At 41.9% G+C, this 19,892-nt stretch overlaps 2 protein-coding genes across 2 annotated transcripts in view; both read left to right on the plus strand.

Annotated features, from left to right (window-relative positions):
• The window catches only part of dhx16 (DEAH (Asp-Glu-Ala-His) box polypeptide 16), a 31,736-nt gene extending 15,758 nt beyond the window's left edge, over positions 1–15,978 (plus strand). Inside the window, exons 16-21 of the mRNA XM_062062729.1 lie at positions 2,281–2,399; positions 3,982–4,049; positions 4,122–4,284; positions 4,360–4,521; positions 11,737–11,910; positions 15,431–15,978. Of these exons, the coding sequence (XP_061918713.1) occupies positions 2,281–2,399; positions 3,982–4,049; positions 4,122–4,284; positions 4,360–4,521; positions 11,737–11,910; positions 15,431–15,559 (815 nt within the window). The 3' untranslated portion in view covers positions 15,560–15,978. The remainder of the gene's footprint in view (positions 1–2,280; positions 2,400–3,981; positions 4,050–4,121; positions 4,285–4,359; positions 4,522–11,736; positions 11,911–15,430) is intronic.
• A 912-nt stretch (positions 15,979–16,890) lies between these two features.
• On the plus strand, positions 16,891–19,892 carry rnf183 (ring finger protein 183). Its single transcript, XM_062062730.1, has 2 exons — positions 16,891–17,355; positions 17,898–19,892. The coding sequence occupies exon 2, from the start codon at positions 17,934–17,936 to the stop codon at positions 18,903–18,905; it is 972 nt and encodes a 323-aa protein (XP_061918714.1). The 5' UTR covers positions 16,891–17,355; positions 17,898–17,933; the 3' UTR covers positions 18,906–19,892.

Genomic DNA, 19,892 nt, shown 5'->3' on the forward strand with positions numbered 1-19,892 from the left:
GGTTACCTTTACAGCTTCAACTCTATAAAACACAATTATAAATATGAACAAAATGAAAGTTTTCAGCTGTTAGCATATATTACCCTCCATCAAACAAGGCGGAAATGTCTGTTTCAAGATACTGCAGAAGTAAACAGTAAGGATGCAACGGTACTCGCTATAATCCTGCAAGGGACAATTCGACTTTAATTTTAAAAAAAACAATTGGGATATTAATCGAGATGGGATGACATGAAAAAATTAATTGTGATAATTTTATTTGCCAAATCGCCCAGCCCTAATATATATAATGATATATTATTTGGTATAGAAATGATAGTAGAATACAACCATTACAAAAAAAGTTACAAAGGCTCCTAATTTAGTTTTTAACATGTTGTGTCATTTACAGTAGTTATTTCATCAAAACGTATTAATGTACTTGCTATTTTACTAACAATACCTACAATAATAGTATAAAACACACTTTAGCCTCAATGCAACTTTTAAGGAAAATAGTTGAAATAAACAAGGATTTTCTAATTACCTTTATTATTTCCTCTTGTAAATGCACATAACATTGAAACTGTACTTTTACAGGAGTGTCACTATATATTACTTCAATTTAAAAGAAATAACTTAAAAAGTACAAAAAACACTTGGTCGTCAGATGAACATCCATCCATCCATTTTCCTCTGCTTATCCGAGGTCGGGTCACGGGGGCAGCAGCCTAAGCAGAAAAGCCCAGACTTCCCTCTCCCCAGCCACTTCGTCCAGCTCCTCGCGGGGGATCCCGAGGCGTTCCCAGGCCAGCCGGGAGACATAGTCTTCCCAACGTGTCCTGGGTCTTCCCCATGGGCTGCTATGGGTCTGACGTGCCCTAAACACCTTCTTAGGGAGGCATTCGGGGTGCATCCTGACCAGATGCCCAAACCACCTCATCTGGCTCCTTTCCATGTGGAGGAGCAGCGGCTTTACTTTGAGCTCCTCCCGGATGACAGAACTTCTCACCCTATCTCTAAGGGAGAGCCCCGCCACCCTGCGGAAGAAACTCATTTCGGCCGCTTGTACCCGTGATCTTATCCTTTCGGTCATAACCCAAAGCTCATGACCATAGGTGAGGATAGGGACGTAGATCGACCGGTAAATTGAGAGCTGCCTTTCTTAAAGAGAGGAACCACCACCCCAGTCTGCCAATCCAGAAGTACCGCCCCGATGTCCACACGATGTTGCAGAGTCTTGTCAACCAAGACAGCCCCACAACATCCAGAGCCTTAAGGAACTCCGAGGAGCTTTTTAACTACCTCTGCAACCACAGCCCTAGAAATAGGAAAGGCCACCACAACTTCCCCAGGCACTGCTTCCTCATAGGAAGTCATTTTTGTTGGGATTGAGAAGGTATTTGAAGTATTCCCTCCACCGATCCACAGCATCCGCACTTGGGGTCAGTAGAACACCATCCTCACCATACACGGTGTTGACAGTGCACTGCTTCCCTTTCCTGAGGTGGCGGATGGTGGTCCAGAATCGCTTCGAAGCCATCCTGAAGTCGTTTTTCATGGCTTCCCCGAACTCCTCCCATGTCCGAGTTTTTGCCTCCGTGACCGCCGAAGCCAAACACCGCTTGGCCTTTCGATACCTGTCATCTTCCTCTGGAGTCCCATGAGCCAGAGTGGAAGAGAGTCCAGCCCCTCTCGAGAGAACTGGTTCCAGAGCCCTTGCTGTGCGTCAAAGTGAGTCCGACTATATCTAGCCAGAACTTCTCCACCTCGCGCACCAGCTCTGGCTCCTTCCCCCACAGCGAGAGGTGACGTTCCACGTCCCAAGAGCCAGCTTGTGTCGCCAAGGATCGGATCGCCAAGTGCCCTGCCTTCGGCTTCCGCCCAGCTCACATTGCACCCGACCTCTATGGCCCCTCCTATGAGTGGTGAGCCCATTGGAGGGGGGACCCACGTTGCCTCTTCTGACTGTGCCCGGCCGGGCCTCACAGGGACAGGCCTGGCCACCAGGCGCTCGCCATCATGCCCCACCTCCGGGCCTGGCTCCAGAGGGGAGCCCCGTTGACACACGTCTGGGCGAGGGAAATCCAAGTCCTTGATTTTTATTCTCAAATTTGCGTGACGCAGCTAGAATGTGTCATCAACTTGCACTATTACAATGTGACGATTGTATTAAAAAATCTACAGTATCACCGGCCATATATCACACAACCGGAAAGAATACATGTCATTCTTTTGCATTGACTTTCGTACTGCTATGGTCTAAATACGGTGATATTTATTTAATTTTGTTACCTGTAGGCATTAATGACCTTCTCCATTTTGACTTCATGGACCCGCCTCCTCACGAGACTCTGCTGATGGCGTTGGAGCAGCTCTACGCTCTTGGAGCACTCAACCACTTAGGAGAGCTAACTACGGTACTTGACTAGTGGATCATATGCAGCAGACCATCACAAGTAGATCATCACAAGTGTAATGCAGTCCATCTTAGAAGTCTGCTTTACCTTTTGATTTCTTTGTGTTTCCAATTAATTTTTTTTCTGAAAAAAGTCATAGAAATAAGTAGGGGTGTGGGAAAAAATCGATTCGAATTCGAATCGCGATTCTCACGTTGTGCGATTCAGAATCGATTCTCATTTTTAAAAAATCGATTTATTTTTTTTTTTATAAAAATTTTTCTTTATTTTTTTATTAATCAATTCAACAAAACAATACACAGCAATACCATAACAATGCAATCCAATTCCAAAACCAAACCCGACCCAGCAACACTCAGAAGTGCAATAAACAGAGCAATTGAGAGGAGAAACAAACACGACACAGAACAAACCAAAAGTAGTGAAACAAAAATGAATATTATCAACAACAGTATCAATATTAGCTACAATTTCAACATAGCAGTGATTAAAAATCCCTCATTGACATTATCATTAGACATTTATTAAAAAAAATTAAAAAAGAACAATAGTGTCACAGTGGCTTACACTTGCATCGCATCTCATAAGCTTGACAACACACTGTGTCCAATATTTTCACAAAGATAAAATAAGTCATATTTTTGGTTCATTTAATAGTTAAAACAAATTTACATTATTGCAATCAGTTGATAAAACATTGTCCTTTACAATTATAAAAGCTTTTTTCAAAAATCTACTACTCTGCTTGCATGTCAGCTAGGGGTGTGGGAAAAAATCGATTCGAATTCAAATTGCCATTCTCACGTTGCATGATTCAGTATCAATTCTTATTTTTCAAAAATCTATTTTCTTCCCCCGCTCCCGGCAATGTGTTCGTGCCTCCTGGGCTACCGTAGGTATTGCGCAATAAGCAGCGTTGCTACCTGGTGGCTAGCTAGTACTAAGGGGAGTGTACAGTGTAGTGTTGTTGTGTTGCCGCTAAAATGCTGGTAAAAGAAAAAGACACAGAGCAGCCTAAAGAAATACCACCGCCTCCGCGGGCTTTGAAAGCAAACGTTTGGAGACACTTTGGATTTTACCGTGGCAAGAAAGGGCTTGACATGACTCATGCAATTTGCAGACTTTGCAACGCTAAAGTTAAGTATTTTGGGAATACTTCAAATCCCTGCGCTCACTTGGACAGACACCACCCACAGTTATCAGAGGAAAATGATCATCCACTAACACCACCGGCAGCAAAATTGGGTTTGGTTTTGAAATTGTATTGCATTATTATGGTATTGTTGTGTATTGTTTTCATTTGAAAAAAAAAAATTCGTTTTTGAATCGAGAATCATGTTGAATTGAAAAAAAATCGATTTTGAATCGAATTGTGACCCCAAGAATCGATTCTGAATCGAATCGTAGGACACCCAAAGATTCACAGCTCTAGAAATAAGTGTTTTTACTAATCATACATTGTGTTCTTTTTAATGCTTTAATTAACATTTGAACATACTAGTTATTTAACATGTTAACACAAAAATAAGTTTTTAACTCAACTTGCAATCTTATATTATATATATTATCTTTTGAATTTCAGCTGGGTCGCAGGATGGCCGAGCTGCCTGTGGACCCCATGCTGAGCAAAATGATCCTCGCCTCCGAGCAGTGAGTGTCCCCTTTGACACTCCCTCACCTTAACGTGTCCCTCTCTTTACTCTCAGTGACGCTTTTGTCTAGGTACAAGTGCTCAGAGGAGGTGCTGTCCATAGCGGCCATGCTCTCTGTAAACAACTCCATTTTCTACCGGCCCAAAGACAAGGCGGTACACGCTGACAATGCCAGGATGAACTTTGTGGTGCCCGGCGGCGACCACCTCGTGCTGCTCAACGTCTACACGCAGGTAACACCGTGCACTCGTGTATTGAAACAACGTTTTCTGTTTCTGCTGAAGATTTAGCGCTAATGTCTGCTGCAGTGGATGGAGAGCGGCTACTCGACGCAGTGGTGCTACGAGAGTTTCATCCAGTTCCGTTCCATGAGGCGAGCTCGCGACGTCAGGGACCAGCTGGAGGGCCTGATGGAGCGCATTGAAGTGGAGATGGTCAGCTCGCAGGGAGACAGCATGCCCATACGCAAGGTAAGTGGGGCATTGTTTACACCAGACCTGGGCATTCTGCGGCCCGCGGGCCGCATCCGGCCCTTTGTGCGTCCCTGTCCGGCCCTCGTGAGGCCAATTATAAATTACAAAATACATTTAAAAAAGTATCTATGTCGAGTGTGCAATACAACGGTGGTGCTTTTGTTTTGAAAATCGTTATTTGTATTACTTCCGTGTGGACGTATGCGTGTGCGTGATTGTGAGTGAATGTGAACAACTGCAATTACAAAATAAAGTTGAAAAAACATCTATGTCCTGCGCGCAATACAACTGTGCTGCTTTTATTTTGAAAAGTATTATTTATGGGCGTGTGTCCGTGTGTAACCTGCGAGTGAAGGTGCACATGCAGCGACAAGTGATGCACGGTTTACACCCGAGACGCCAAAAAGAGAAAAGTTGATGAGGAATGCCGTGTTTTCAACAACACATGAACTGCAAAGCAACGTCCCCTCACCTAAGGTGCGTGCCTGCGCAATTGCGCACTGCTCAAGCGTCTGCTGCGCACAGCAAGTATATGCCGCGCACCAAATCAAATCCCATCTGAATTCTAAACAAAATAAACATATTTATTCTACGTAATTTTGCAATGCAACTTTGAGTGACAGTGACAACAAGCGGCCCTAATGGTGTTCGTCAACACCGTTCAATTGAACACCGTTCAATTATTGTAACGTCTATCGAGATGCTTCGAGGACAGGAATTATATCGATCACTTTATTGAACAAAACTGTTTATATTCGGACATAACCACACCAACAACATGAGTAAAACAATTCTATCTCGAAAAACTAGTCATTTTCTGCCGTACAAACCAGGCCAAAACCAACTTGTCATCTGTCACCAACACGCATAGCACTAAACCACTGGTGCGTTTATGGCCACACAAAAAGTCGGACAACTCAAACACCACACAAAGTTACACTATGACTCCTCAGTCATACGTGTGCTTATTTTACTGTCATTTATTATTAATGTTAATTTATTTATATTAGTCATGGAATGCTGTTACACACACTATGTTGAAGTATTACTATTATTATTATTATTATTATTTATCTTACGGTATATATCAAAAATAATTGTCCTGGGTATGACTCAAAACTGCATCCGGTGATGAGGCTTCAGTTCGGGAGTTCTGGAGTTTTGGGGAAGGTGGAGTTACCCCTCAGTCATCATTGCTCCCAGGTCCACTCTGACCCGGGGTGGTAGTACCTGTCAGGGTCCCAGCTATGGGTTGAATAGCATTTCAAAGACCTCAACGGTGGAAGTGGCGGAGGATGACACTGCATGTCACAACGGCACTGAAGGCGGATGAAGGCTGCAACAGAGAGTGGTCTCCAGTCGTCATGGATCCATGCCACTGGATCAAGGCCCCTCTCTGCCAAGGACCGTGTGGTGGCTGCAGGCGCATCAGTCTCCCCACGCTAAAAGACGTCACGCGCAGGCGTCCTCCCGAATGGGAATCCATCCATTCTGAGGACAGTCATACTCGACTACGAGTGACTGCCGATGATGATCAAAAATAATATTGAGCAAAATTTAATTGAAATATTGTCGATGTGGCCCTCTAGCAGTGCTCGGGTAGCTCATGCGGCCCCCGGTAAAAATTAATTGCCCACCCCTGGTTTACACGGTGGTGGGGAGTATGAACAACTATGATGTAGAATAAAAAACAGAATGGCGCTAATGAGCTGCTGCTCGTTTTATAAATTCCAAACTAGGGCTTTGGCATTTTGACGTAAATCGGTATCTGCCTTTTTTTTCTTTGTTTATTTTTTACAGAACTACAACAGCATATACATTATATACACATATAATACGAGTACTTAGTATTTAATAATAATTAGTGAAGTAGATAGTAAAAACCACTGCTCAAACACCATCCCTTTTGCCCTTTATGAGAAAAGCTCCCTTTTTATTGCTGGAACCCAACTTTTTTTCAAATTAATTTAATAATAAAGATTACTCTCTTTTTCAATTATTATCTCCAAATATGTTCTGATATCGGACAGGGCATTTATTTGGAGTTGTTGTGAGAATCTTTCCCCGGTCTGCTCCGTTGTGTTCAGAGTTGAGCCCCGCCTTTCTCTCTTTTTAATGCAGTACATAAACGTTTGTAAAGTTACAGAGGACTTAAAGTTAGTATTATTTGCAGATGACCCAACTGTTTTTTCAGGAGAGAACAGACAAAAGCTAATACAAATAATAACAGAATAAATTAACAAATTAAAAAGATGGTTTGACAAAACAGACTATCTTAGAATCTGAGTAAAACTAAAATAATGCTATTTGGTAACAGTAGAAGAGAAGGTCAAACACAAATACAAATAGACGAAGTAGATATTGATAGGGTAAAAAAAAAAAAACATTTTTGGGTGTAATAATAGATGATAAAATGAACTGGAAACCTCATGTAAAAAATATACAACATAAAGTAGCAAGAAACACGTCAATAATGAATAAAGCAAAATATGTTATGGACCAAAAATCACTCTATATTTTCTATTGCTCGCTAGTATTACCATATCTGAGTTATTGTGTAGAAATATGGGGAAACAACTACACATTTGTGCTTCATTAACTAACGATGTTACAAAAAAGATCAATTAGAATAATACAAACCCCGTTTCCAAATGAGTTGGGAAATTGTGTCAGATGTAAATATAAACGGAATGCAATGATTTGCAAATCCTTTTCAACCCATATTCAATTGAATGCACTATAAAGACAAGATATTTGATGTTCAAACTCATAAACTTTATTTTTTTTTGCAAAAGTAATAATTAACTTAGAATTTCATGGCTGCAACATGTGCCAAAGTAGTTGGGAAAGGGCATGTTCACCACTGTGTTACATGGCCTTTCCTTTTAACAACACTCAGTAAACGTTTGGGAACTGAGGAGACACATTTTTTAAGCTTCTCAGATGGAATTCTTTCCCATTCTTGCTTGATGTACAGCTTAAGTTGTTCAACAGTCCGGGGGTCTCCGTTGTGGTATTTTAGGCTTCATAATGCGCCAAACATTTTCAATGGGAGACAGGTCTGGACTACAGGCAGGCCAGTCTAGTACCCGCACTCTTTTACTATGAAGCCACGTTGATGTAACACGTGGCTTGGCATTGTCTTTCTGAAATAAGCAGGGGCGTCCATGGTAACGTTGCTTGGATGGCAACATATGTTGCTCCAAAACCTGTATGTACCTTTCAGCATTAATGGCGCCTTCACAGATGTGTAACTTACCCATGTCTTGGGCACTAATACACTCCCATACCATCACAGATGCTGGCTTTTCAACTTTGCGCCTACAACAATCCGGATGGTTCTTTTCCTCTTTGGTCCGGAGGACACGATGTCCACAGTTTCCAAAAACAATTTGAAATGTGGACTCGTCAGACCACAGAACACTTTTCCACTTTGTATCAGTCCATCTTAGATGAGCTTAGGCCCAGCGAAGCCGACGGCGTTTCTGGGTGTTGTTGATAAACGGTTTTCGCCTTGCATAGGAGAGTTTTAACTTGCACTTACAGATGTAGCGACCAACTGTAGTTACTGACAGTGGGTTTCTGAAGTGTTCCTGAGCCCATTTGGTGATATCCTTTACACACTAATGTCGCTTGTTGATGCAGTACAGCCTGAGGGATCGAAGGTCACGGGCTTAGCTGCTTACATGCAGTGATTTCTCCAGATTCTCTGAACCCTTTGATGATATTACAGACCGTAGATGGTGAAATCCCTAAATTCCTTGCAATAGCTGGTTGAAAAAGGTTTTTCTTAAACTGTTCAACAATTTGCTCACGCATTTGTTGACAAAGTGGTGACCCTCGCCCCATCCTTGTTTGTGAATGACTGAGCATTTCATGGAATCTACTTTTACACCCAATCATGGCACCCACTTGTTCCCAAATTGCCTGTTCACCTGTGGGATGTTCCAAATAAGTGTTTGATGAGCATTCCTCAACTTTATCAGTATTTATTGCCACCTTTCCCAACTTCTTTGTCACGTGTTGCTGGCATCAAATTCTGAAGTTAATGATTATTTGCAAAAAAAATGTTTTATCAGTTTGAACATCAAATATGTTGTCTTTGTAGCATATTCAACTGAATATGGGTTGAAAATGATTTGCAAATCATTGTATTCCGTTTATATTTACATCTAACACAATTTCCCAACTTATATGGAAACGGGGTTTGTACATAATTTACATTAATACATTGGATATAGATAACTTACAAACCCTTTATTTATTGAATCACACAAATATTGAAATTCAACAATTTGGTGCATTTGCAAAGAGCTACAATTATGTAGAAAGTAAAATATAGCCTGCTACCCATGAATGTACAACAATTCTTCTCAACAAAATAGGAGAAATATAACCTTAGAGGAAAATCTAATTTAAACATTAAAACACTTAAAACCTTTTCGGACGTGCTGTAATGTAACAACTGGAAATATGTGATGCATTACATTGTATTGTATGCGTGTTTGAAATAAACTGAAACTGAACTGAATTGCTGATCGTCTACAGTGCATATCTTCTGCTTACATGAACTTGTCAAAACATAAATTTTTTGGGCGGAAATTCCAGTTTCTGTTTTCCTTTACTGGTGTCTTCAACTTGTTTCATTTCGCTACTGCAGCATAGGGCTGCACGATTAAACAAACTTGAATCGACATTGAGGTTTTAATTAATGTCGTAAATAACCGCAAGAAGCAGAGGTTGTTTTTTTTCCATCTACTGTCACCAGCATTTGAGTGACAGAAATGTTCACCAATCAGAATTGTTGAGCCTCACATTTGTTTGTCTCTCGCTTCAAACAGGAAGAAAGACGTCTTACTTTGTGCATCGCTCTCAGCACCTGAGTGCTTTAACAATGGAATTATCTGAACGGAGTGACCCCTCTTTTCAGTCATTCACAATCTTTGTCTTGGCAGATATTAGTGCAGGGGGCCACCTCCAACACATTTACAGTAGAGAGAGCCTCGCCAGTGAGAAGTGCCGCAAAGTAACACAAATTAGGAGGAAAAAAACATGATTATGAAGCCAAGTGTCTCGTTGTGGGAATATTGGATGGGCAATATGAGCCCATCAACACGACCGAACGAGCGAAAATACCAAGATCACGTGATGACAATAAACAAAAAGACAACGTCCAACTTAATTTTTTCAACTGGGGTAAAAAAACCCTTTCAATATTTATTTTAGGTAAAATGTTTGCCTACAGAAATTTGTCAATTTTATTTTTTTGTTGATTTATTTAGGATAACAAAGTTATTTACCTTCCAATTGCAGTACAATGGTTAACAATTCTACAGTATTGAGAAATTAAGTCCAAGCAATATTAATATGGGCTGCTTGCATTTCATTAACATTGCACAGCAGCAGTGAATGTGCGCTTTGCATTGCAGCAGGCCCATAATAAAAGTTTATATCCTTTTAATGGTTACTTGGGGGTTAAATCACCAAAAATGATTCCCGGGCGCAGCCACCGCTGCTGCTCACTGCTCCCTCACCTCCCAGGGGGTGAACAAGGGGATGGGTCAAACGCAGAGGACAAATATCACCACACCTAGTGTGTGTGTGACAATCATTGGTACTTTAACTTTAACTTGCATTATTGTTATATATTATGATTACATTACATTATAAACACTGTATAGTTTTTATAATTTATTTCTTGAGTTAAAGAGCATGATGTAGACAATAGCCATGGGCCAAATATTTTTTTAAGTAAACTATTGCATATTTTTCTAATGTGTGGCACCTTGAGAAAAGAATATGTTGATTCACAGTCTAAAAGTAACATGTCTTCCATCTCTTGTTATTTTTGCAGTTGTATGCATTTTATGTATAAAATCGCAAATAGAATCGCAGTTGCAATTTTGGAGAGAAAAAACGCGATTAGGTTTTTTTCTCAAAATCGTGTAGCCTTACTGCTGCGATGGAGTCGCACGTCACGCCTTTGGCCACAACACTCGGCGCATGGGCTCATTAAAGGAGCGCGGCGAGTTTCATGTTCTGTGATTCTATCAAATATTGTGACAGCTGGATAGACAAAAATGGATGGTCTGAAGGACGACACAAAAGATATCTCTGTTAAAAATCCAAACTTTGTGTAAATTGACAAAACGGAAACTTGAGTAAAGAAGAGCAGGCATGCAAGAGATTTCCCATATTTTGAAATGCAAATGTCAGTGCTCTTCATAGACACGTAATAAAGTTAAAGTTAAAGTACCACTGATAGTCACACACACTAGGTGTGGTGAAATTACTCTCTGCATTTGACCCATTACCTTGTTCCACCCCCTGGGAGGTGAGAGGAGTAGTGAGCAGCAGCTCGGGAATCCATCCATCCATCCATTTTCTAACGCTTGTCCCTTTTGGGGTCGCGGGGGGGGGTCACTGGAGCCTATCTCAGCTCATTTTGGTGATTTAACCCCCAATTCCAACCCTTGATGCGGAGTCCCCATTTTTATAGTTTTTTGCATGACTGGGGGTTTGAACTCACGACCTACCGATCTCAGGGCGTACGCTCTAACCACAAGGCCACTGAGCAGGATAAAGGTGTTTGTGAAATCCCCTGATGTTTTTCCTAAAAATAGTACCGGTAATAAAGAAAACCCAACCTAAGGCCTTGTCCAGCTCTTTACTGACAATACTATTCATGTTCAGCCAATTTTTACTGCAAATGTATATCGGCTACAGATATCGTTATGGGCCTCCTTGATTACTAATAATCTGTATCGGCCCTGAAAAAACATATCTGTTAATCTGTAGTCCAAACTCTATATTACCCTTGTGTGAAGTGTGTGTGACACATACTCTAATTTACCTTTGCATGACATGCGGGTGACACACATTCATCAGTCAAATATCCGTTAGCGCTTTACCATGGTGAGCCCATTCCGGGGTGGTCTCAGGTGGGTCCTGTGTAGGTGCTGAAAGGATGTTAAGAAAATCTGGTAGTTGTTTAGAGTGCTCCTGTGAGGGATTTAGATGCAATCTGCCAGGTGATTTTAAGCAAATACCACTCTGAATACATCTTGAATGAGATGCTTCTACACTAGCTTTACACTCAGCCTTAAGGTCAGCGACTCTTGTAGGTCATGCATGAATATTGTTGACAAAAGTATCTTCTTGAAGTGATAGCTGACAATGTAAAGTAACAAGCTTTGTGTTTTCCCCGTCCAGGCTGTGACAGCGGGGTACTTCTACCACACGGCTCGGCTCAGCAAAGGCGGCTACAGGACGGTGAAGCACCAGCAGACGGTCTACATTCACCCCAGCAGCTCGCTGTTTGAAGAGCAGCCCCGCTGGCTTATCTACCACGAGCTGGTCATGACCACCAAGGAGTTCATGAGACAGGTTTGTTTGTACATCATAACAATAGAGCAGCGCAATAGGTCTTTTTCCACCAAATGTGTAGAAGTGTGTGGTTTGTGTTTCCACTGCAGTTCAGGGTAGTTTATAAAAATCAGGCTGATGAAGGTACAGTAACTATATTGCTACACCGATACCATGTAAATAAACAGACAATAATAGGTGAAATGTATTTCACCAAAGTGTAAGTAAATAAAATACAAAGCAAAATATACAAAACTATATGATTTAAAAACAAATTGTACTGAATTTTACATAAGTCAGGCTTTTGTTCACAGTGTCCAACAGTCAAAAAGTCGTCCTCTCAGTAAATGTTGAATTCATGAGGGTCAAGTTAGTCTGTATTGTCCATTTTAGCTTTGAATAACAATTTATAAATAATTAATGTCAGTGTTTATCTCACAGCAACAACACGAACACATCGGATTTAGTGTTAGCGTTAGCAGGTTAGCATTAGTAATTTCCTTGTACAATGACAATAAAGTTATTTCCTTCATTAGCATTCGGTTCACTTGTGTTAAGGCTAATAACTGCCGGCAATGCGGACCAAGCTCTGACACTGATTATACAGGGAGCGGACCGCCACAATAAGACAGTCCGTTACCCCATACTCTCTGAGCACTCCCCACAGGACTTCCCGGGGTACACGGTCGAATGCCTTCTCCAAGTCCACAAAACACATGTAGACTGGTTGGGCAAACTCCCATGCACCCTCAAGGACCCTGCCGAGAGTATAGAGCTGGTCCACAGTTCCACGACCAGGACGAAAACCGCGTAAACGCAAACAACAGTCAGGACCCATCCCCCCACCCGAAGGCGGAGGGAAGCTACCCTCTCGTCCACTGGGTTGAACTCCGTGCAGGCTTTGAGCCGGGGGGCAACAAGAATTGCCACCCCAGCCCGTCGCCTCTCACTGCCGGCAACGTCAGAGTGGAAGAGAGTCCAGCCCTTCTCAAGAGAACTGGTTCCAGAGCCCTTGCTGTGCGTCGAAGTGAGTCCGACTATATCTAGCCGGAACTTCTCCACCTCACGCACTAGCTCAGGCTCCTTCCCCCCCAGCGAGGTGACGTTCCACGTCCCAAGAGCTAGCTTATGTAGCCGAGGATCGGACCGCCAAGTGCCCTGCCTTCGGCTGCCGCCCAGCTCACACTGCACCCGACCTCTATGGCCCCTGCTATGGGTGGTGAGTTGGAAACTGTGGACGCCCTGTCCTCCGGAACAAAGAGGAAAAGCATCATCCGGATTGTTCTAGGCGCAAAGTTCAAAAGCCAGCATCTGTGATGGTATGAGGGTGTATTAGTGCCCAGGGCATGGGTAACTTACACATCTGTGAAGGCACCATTAATGCTCAAAGGTACATACAGGTTTTGGAGGTCACAGGCATTCAATGTTTGTGCAGTGATTTCTCCAGATTCTCTGCTTTTTTGAAACATGTTGCAGCATAAAATTCCAAATGAGCTCAGTGTTTCCCACACATGCATTTATTTGTGGCGGCCCGCCACGAAAGAATTAAGGCCGCCACAAATAGATAATTTTTTTTAAATTTAAAAAAATATATATATTTTTTAATTTATTTATTTATTTATTTATTTATTTATTTTTTGTCCTGTCCAGCTTCTCAGGCAAATCATATAGTTGATGTAGATGCCCATATCGGCTGTTCAGATTTACTTTACAAAAGACAAGTGTAGGATCAAGATTTTTGGAGCTCTTTGTTCAGTGGATCAGATGTTTGATGAAGCTCTGTGTCTATCTACCACCACTACTGTTTTCTGTTTATTTGTTACTGATCATGGCAGGACACCTCTGCCTCTGTTTCACTTTATGTTGCTGGCAAATAATATGGTTGTAGTAGTAGGCTAAAGTTAAATTATTTAGTATGCACTAATTAAAGGGGCAGAGCTTTAAGAGACATTTTAGCTTTTATATTTTTATAAGATATATTTTTTGTAATAACCACAATTAACAAATATATTTCAGTGAATAACTTATTGTTCAAATATGTATATAAATATGTACATAAAGTGTAATTATATTGTAAAATGGATTGATGGATGGACGTTTAAAACAAAACTGTTATTATTAATTAGTAAATATACATTTTTTTAGCCTTTTTAGAGAAAATCATATCATTGTAGTAAATTATGCAAATTACTCGATGATGTCATGGTGACCACGCCCATAGCCACGCCCCCACCGCCACAGGTATCTTGGCCGTTTATGGGAAACACTGCAGCTATTATTTGCAAAAAATAACAAAGTTTACCAGTTCAAACGTTAAGTATCTTGTCTTTGCAGTGTATTCAACTGAATATTGGTGGAAAAGGATTTGCAAATCATTGTATTCTGTTTTTATTTACGATTTACACAACGTGCCAACTTCACTGGTTTTGGGTTTTGTATAAACGTTCCAGTTATGAACAAGTAGCTTAGTGTTGATTTAGTTCGGTGTAAACAAACAGCAACAGGTACATTCAGTGATTATTTATTGTTAGAGATTGCTCTTTCGGTCTGGAGAATAAACTATAGGTATTGTAAGTTAATGTAGCAAGTGTACAACACTAAACATCAGGAGCTTGTAGAACAGCAGCACTAGAGTATCTAATTATGTGCATTCCAGTTATTATTAACACCGCTTAAAATAGATTATTAAAACTGAATAAATAGGCCTGCATGACAGTTGATGACCATAACACTTGAATTATTCATTAAATAATAATTTACTATTACAATAATACGTTTCGTTTTTATTATTTTGTACTGTAAATTTTTAAATTACTGATTACACGATAATAAATAACACATCAACATATCTAAGGGATGTCTATGATTTTATAAATTTTTTGTTGTAAAATTATCCAATGCATAATAATCTTGAAACTGTAAGTATTTTGTGATTATTGATCATGCACTCAAAATCTATGAACGTTAGAAATGGGGGCGATAAAGTGTACAATATAATTTTGGCTACAGCGACCAGCAGAGGGTGTAACTAGTTTGCTCCCTTGACAGGCCGCCTCAGTAATCGAAACAGAAAGTAAACAGAAATGGTGGCCCAATTTCAAACAAAAACATCTCACTATTAAAATAATGTAAATAGCTGCGCTACAGCCTGGTGTAGAATGGATGGCGTGAGGCTCTTTGCGCTTCAACACGTGTTGACGTGCTCCTATGTCTCAGCATTTACTACAGAAGTATTTGTATGTAAAAAGATTGAACACAAACATGTATTCTTCTTTGTTCCCGTCCCTTCCAAAATGTTTGGATATCAGTTCAAGATTTTAATCGCTAACTCATCGTTCTAGGCCTTAGTTGTTGAACAAGGAAATGTGACGCCCAACCCTAGCGTGAACAAAGGAGCATAGTTGCCGCTTTTTCCCCGAGTCCAGCATGACTCCACAAAATTAGTGCATGTTAAGGCTGATATGACACGTAACCAGGAAGCGCAGTCTGCAATTATCAGACTCCGCCTCCAACCCGACCTCCTCTCCTGTGCCCAATGCAGGTGGTGGAGATCGAGAGCGGCTGGCTGCTGGAGGTGGCTCCTCATTACTACAAGAGCAAAGAGGTGGAGGACAGCAGCAGCAAGAAGATGCCCCGGAAGCAGGGCAAGGCCAAGGAGGAGCTGGGCTGAAGCCAAGTGGTACACCTCGCAGGCTTTATAAGTCCTTTTTACTTTGGCGGCAAGCAGCCACATTGCTCACGGTTTGCTGCCGTGTGTGTGTTTTGACACAATTACTAAAAAAAAAAAAAAAAAGTCAAATGAATGAGGCGTTGACAAGCTCAGGAGGCAGAGTGAGCACAATCACGTGGATTAAAAGATTGCGGAGAGAACTGGGTCAAAAACGTTCAACTGGTTTAATCATAAACTGACTGCCGGACTGTCCTCACCGTGCGCCTCATTAGGGAATGTGACACATGATGTCGCTGGACAATATCCGACAAGATGTAAAGAAGAATGTCCTCATTGCTGAGAAGCAATACATTTTTACAACTGTTTGTATTCTATCCACACATTCTTTGGAAAACATTGCATTAAAGTCATGGTTTTTATTTGTCATTGTTAGTGTGAATTTAACACAGATCTCATAACGTCCACAGCTTTTGTGCAAGGTGGTCAGTGAAGAAACACTGCAATATAAGCACTATTTTCTGTCTTAATCCTGCGCATTTTTTGTTTTGCTTGTTTGAAATGCAGGTGGCATTCTGTTGCCAAATCAATCATGCAGGTCAGGTGAGCTATTATTTTTTTCTGTCAGTTCCCCAAATGTATTTTTACTTTTTACAGCTTAGAAGTAAAAATATTTGTGCCTGCAAAATGTCTGATTTCTTCAAAGCCACTTGGGGACATATTTACATGGTCTCTGGGGGTTGCTATGATGCATTGTTTTAACGAGAATCCTCTTTTCTTGCCATTAAGCGGCATTTTTCTGTCCTGTTTAACTCTTTTGTTCTTTTACCTCCTGAAATGTTGATCTTCAGGCTAAAGGTGAAGCCGCAAAGTGAAGCGCCTGCGAGCGGAGCAGATTCGAAGGGTATGAGCCGGTTATGCATGCTGTGCTGTAGTACCCTGGTCGCTTTGTGCCGCCTGTGGAATCCAACTCGGTTTGCATCGCACCTGTGACGTCACCTGTGCAAATGTGCAACATGTGACCCGTCCGTCCCGTCACATCAGTCAAAACTGTTGGCTTATACGGTAGCCGTGGCGGTCAAAGCTTTTTGTGTTGCACTTGCTTTAACAGTGCATCCGGAAAGTATTCACAGCGCTTTACTTTCCCCACATTTTATGTTTCAGCCGTATTCCAAAATTAAATACATTAATTTTTGTCCTCTAAATTCTACACAAATTACCTCATAACTACAATCTTATTTAAAAAGACTTGAGGCTGCAATTGCTGCCAAAGCAATTATAGTCTGTGTGATTTTTGTTTTTATTTTTAATGAATTTGCAAAAACTTACAAAAAAGCTTTTCACATTGTCATTATAGGATATTGTGTATAGAATTTTGAGGACAAAAATAAGTTTATTCCATTTTAGAATAAGGCTGTAACATAACACAATGTGGAGAAAGTGAAGCGCTGTGAATACTTCATGGCTGCACTGTACTTACCTGAGTACAGTGCTTGTCCGTGTGCTAATGTGAGTGTTCTGACTGTACTTATTCCCCCCATGCAGAACACACTCCAGCAGGTCCAACTGGTCAGACCAGAGACGGCAGGAGGGGGCGTGTCCGTAGGAGGCGTCTCCGTGTGCCACAATAAGGAAACAAGACAGGGGAGCGATCCTTGGAAGTCGAAAGGAAGGCCACTTCCACAGAAACAGCTCAGCAGCAGAGGCGGTTTTATCGTTTTTGTCGTTATGAATCTGCTTGTGCTGCCCCACCTTGGGACTGCTGGAACCTCATTGGTGATGTGAGACCTCTTCATCAGGTATGTTTGTTTTTATCATCCGTGCACTCACTTGGGACCTGATTCACACAACCTGAATTATTAGTGAACATGTTGAAAATGTCCAAACACAAGTCAAAGAATGCAGGGGTCATCTTGATATTTTTCATTTAAAAAAATGGACTAAAACAAAGCCTATTAGTAGTTTTATTATTATCAACATAGCAAGTTTTTCCTTATATTTGGCCATATTTGCTCTTTTTTCCCCTCTGTTCCACTTAATCGTATTTTCATGTTCCGTGGGTTAACACCAAAATAACTGTGCACACCCACTTGTTGTTGCATTTTTGTTACGTGACTTTTTCGAGGTTTTGGCCTGTAAAAATTCCCACCAGGTGTATTCATAGCACTTGGCTACAGGCATGTGTGCTTACGTCCTGTTAGAAAAGCCTGCATAAACAAATAGAGCGAAAGCAAAGTAAATGTACTTAAAGAATCGTTAGCGCGTTAACGCTGGATCCCGCCCACTCACTTCCTGCTTGTTGCTGTCGGAACCAACGAGTGGTTTGATTTTTTTTCCACAGTTGTTTTGGGAAAGACTTGACTCAGCGCAGTCCGACATGAGCGATGATCGCGAGAGACGCGGTCCCCACCGGAACCAGAGCCGTGATGCCAGGCCGCCCGCCAACGTCAAGCCCCGAATGGGCAGCAAGGAGAACCGGAGGCCGCAACCTGCCCGGATCAGAAGGTCCAGGAGCAATGACTCAGACAGCGGGGAGAGAGGACGCAGGACGCAGCGGCACCGGGAGGAGGGAACTCGACGTGGGAGGAGCACCGAGGCCGTGAGACGGGTGAGGAGGGACGATGACGCCGACCACCACCGGAGGGCGAGCGCGCCGGACAACGACGTGGAGGAAACGGAGTGCGCCATCTGCTTCTGCTCTTACGATAACATCTTCAAGACGCCCAAGCTGCTGGCCTGCGGTCACACCTTCTGCCTGGAGTGCCTCGCACGCATCAACGTCACCTCCCACGAGGTCAAGACTCTGTCCTGCCCCGTGTGCCGTGAGGTGACTGAGATCCCCCACGGCCAGGACCTGCCCCGGCTGGGCAACAACGACGAAATCATCGGTCGGCTTCCGCCAGAAATGCAGAGGGCCAGGTCCATCCGCTTCAAGCGCAGCAAGGGCAAGCTCTTCCTGAAGAACGCCCCCGCCACGCACGGCGTCCTCACGCTGCCTCACAAGAGCCAGGAGGCCCAGGCCACCCCCACCGGTGACCTCCGCCTCGCAACCTTGGAGGAAGGCACGGAGCCCGCCACCGTGGTGGACGTGGGCCGGCCCCCCAATAGGGTCAGAGGTCGCATGCGCAGGTTTTTCCGCTCCAGCCGGTGCTACTACGCCACGGTGGGGATCGTCGTCACCATCGCCGTGGTGTTCCTGCTGGTGGGGGTCCTGGCCTTTATTATCATCCCCAACGTGGGCCGCAGGCCTGGACGACCCGGGAACCAGACAGAGCAGTCGGGGAGGGCTTTCACTCCAAGGGGTCTGACCACAACCTGGGTCGGGCGGGCTGCCGGGACCCCTCACTGACCTCTCTCCGCAAAGTACTGTGTAAACCCCCCTGAAGAAATGAAGCAGCGGACATTTTCTAATGAAGAAAAACTGCAAATTGCATCAAGTCAAACTGTGAACGCCATGGACTCCCCAACACCTAGGATTTATTGTATATTATCTGTAAATATATCATCACAAAGCCAAAGTATTTACTGGAAAGTAAACTTGCAGTATAACTGGAATGTTCAGAACAACTTTCATGTCACTTTATTGAGCAACACTACATTACATGACAGGTGGCCATGGCGTTTTTAACCTGCTTGCCAACTACTCAGCCAGTGGTTCTCAAACTCTCTTCTTCAAGTACCACCATATAGTGATGTGTGGACCAATACTGAAATATCGATACCACCAATACTAGATCTTAATGCTCTAACATCAATCCTTCAATCAGAATGTCAATATTTTTGATACTTTAGTTTAAGGTGTCCAAACTTTTTCCACCAAAGGCCGCATACTGAAAAGTCAAACTACGCAAACTACTTGCTATTTTTTTTATTTAAAAAAAAAAAAATAATACTGGTATTGTATCAGCTTTGTATTATAAGTGCCAAAGTATATTATTAATAGTTATTAATAGAAACATTTCAGCTTTTTCATATTGCATTCTGATCTTTTTTTTTTTTTTTTAACTTTTTTTTCCCCCTATGTAAGAATAGAATAAAAATAATAATACAGTTGTGTAACTGCATAACTTAGTGTGTCAAAAATCCTGCCTGTACAAAATATTCATGTTCAGTTACACATTTAACAGTGTTTATTGTGGTTGTTATAATTTTTTTAATTAATTTATAAGTTAATATTGTTTAATTTTTTAATTACCTAACTAAACTTTGTTTAAATTTTAGGTATACTTTATTTTTTTTATTAACAGTTTCTGTAATTTAGTTAAGAGGTGTCTAAACTTTTGAAGGGGCACTTTTTAAATATTTGTTATTTTTTTAAGAGTGCTTAAAACGATAT

Source organism: Entelurus aequoreus, linkage group LG11 (genome assembly GCF_033978785.1).
Source record: "Entelurus aequoreus isolate RoL-2023_Sb linkage group LG11, RoL_Eaeq_v1.1, whole genome shotgun sequence".
Lineage (NCBI taxonomy): Eukaryota > Metazoa > Chordata > Actinopteri > Syngnathiformes > Syngnathidae > Entelurus > Entelurus aequoreus.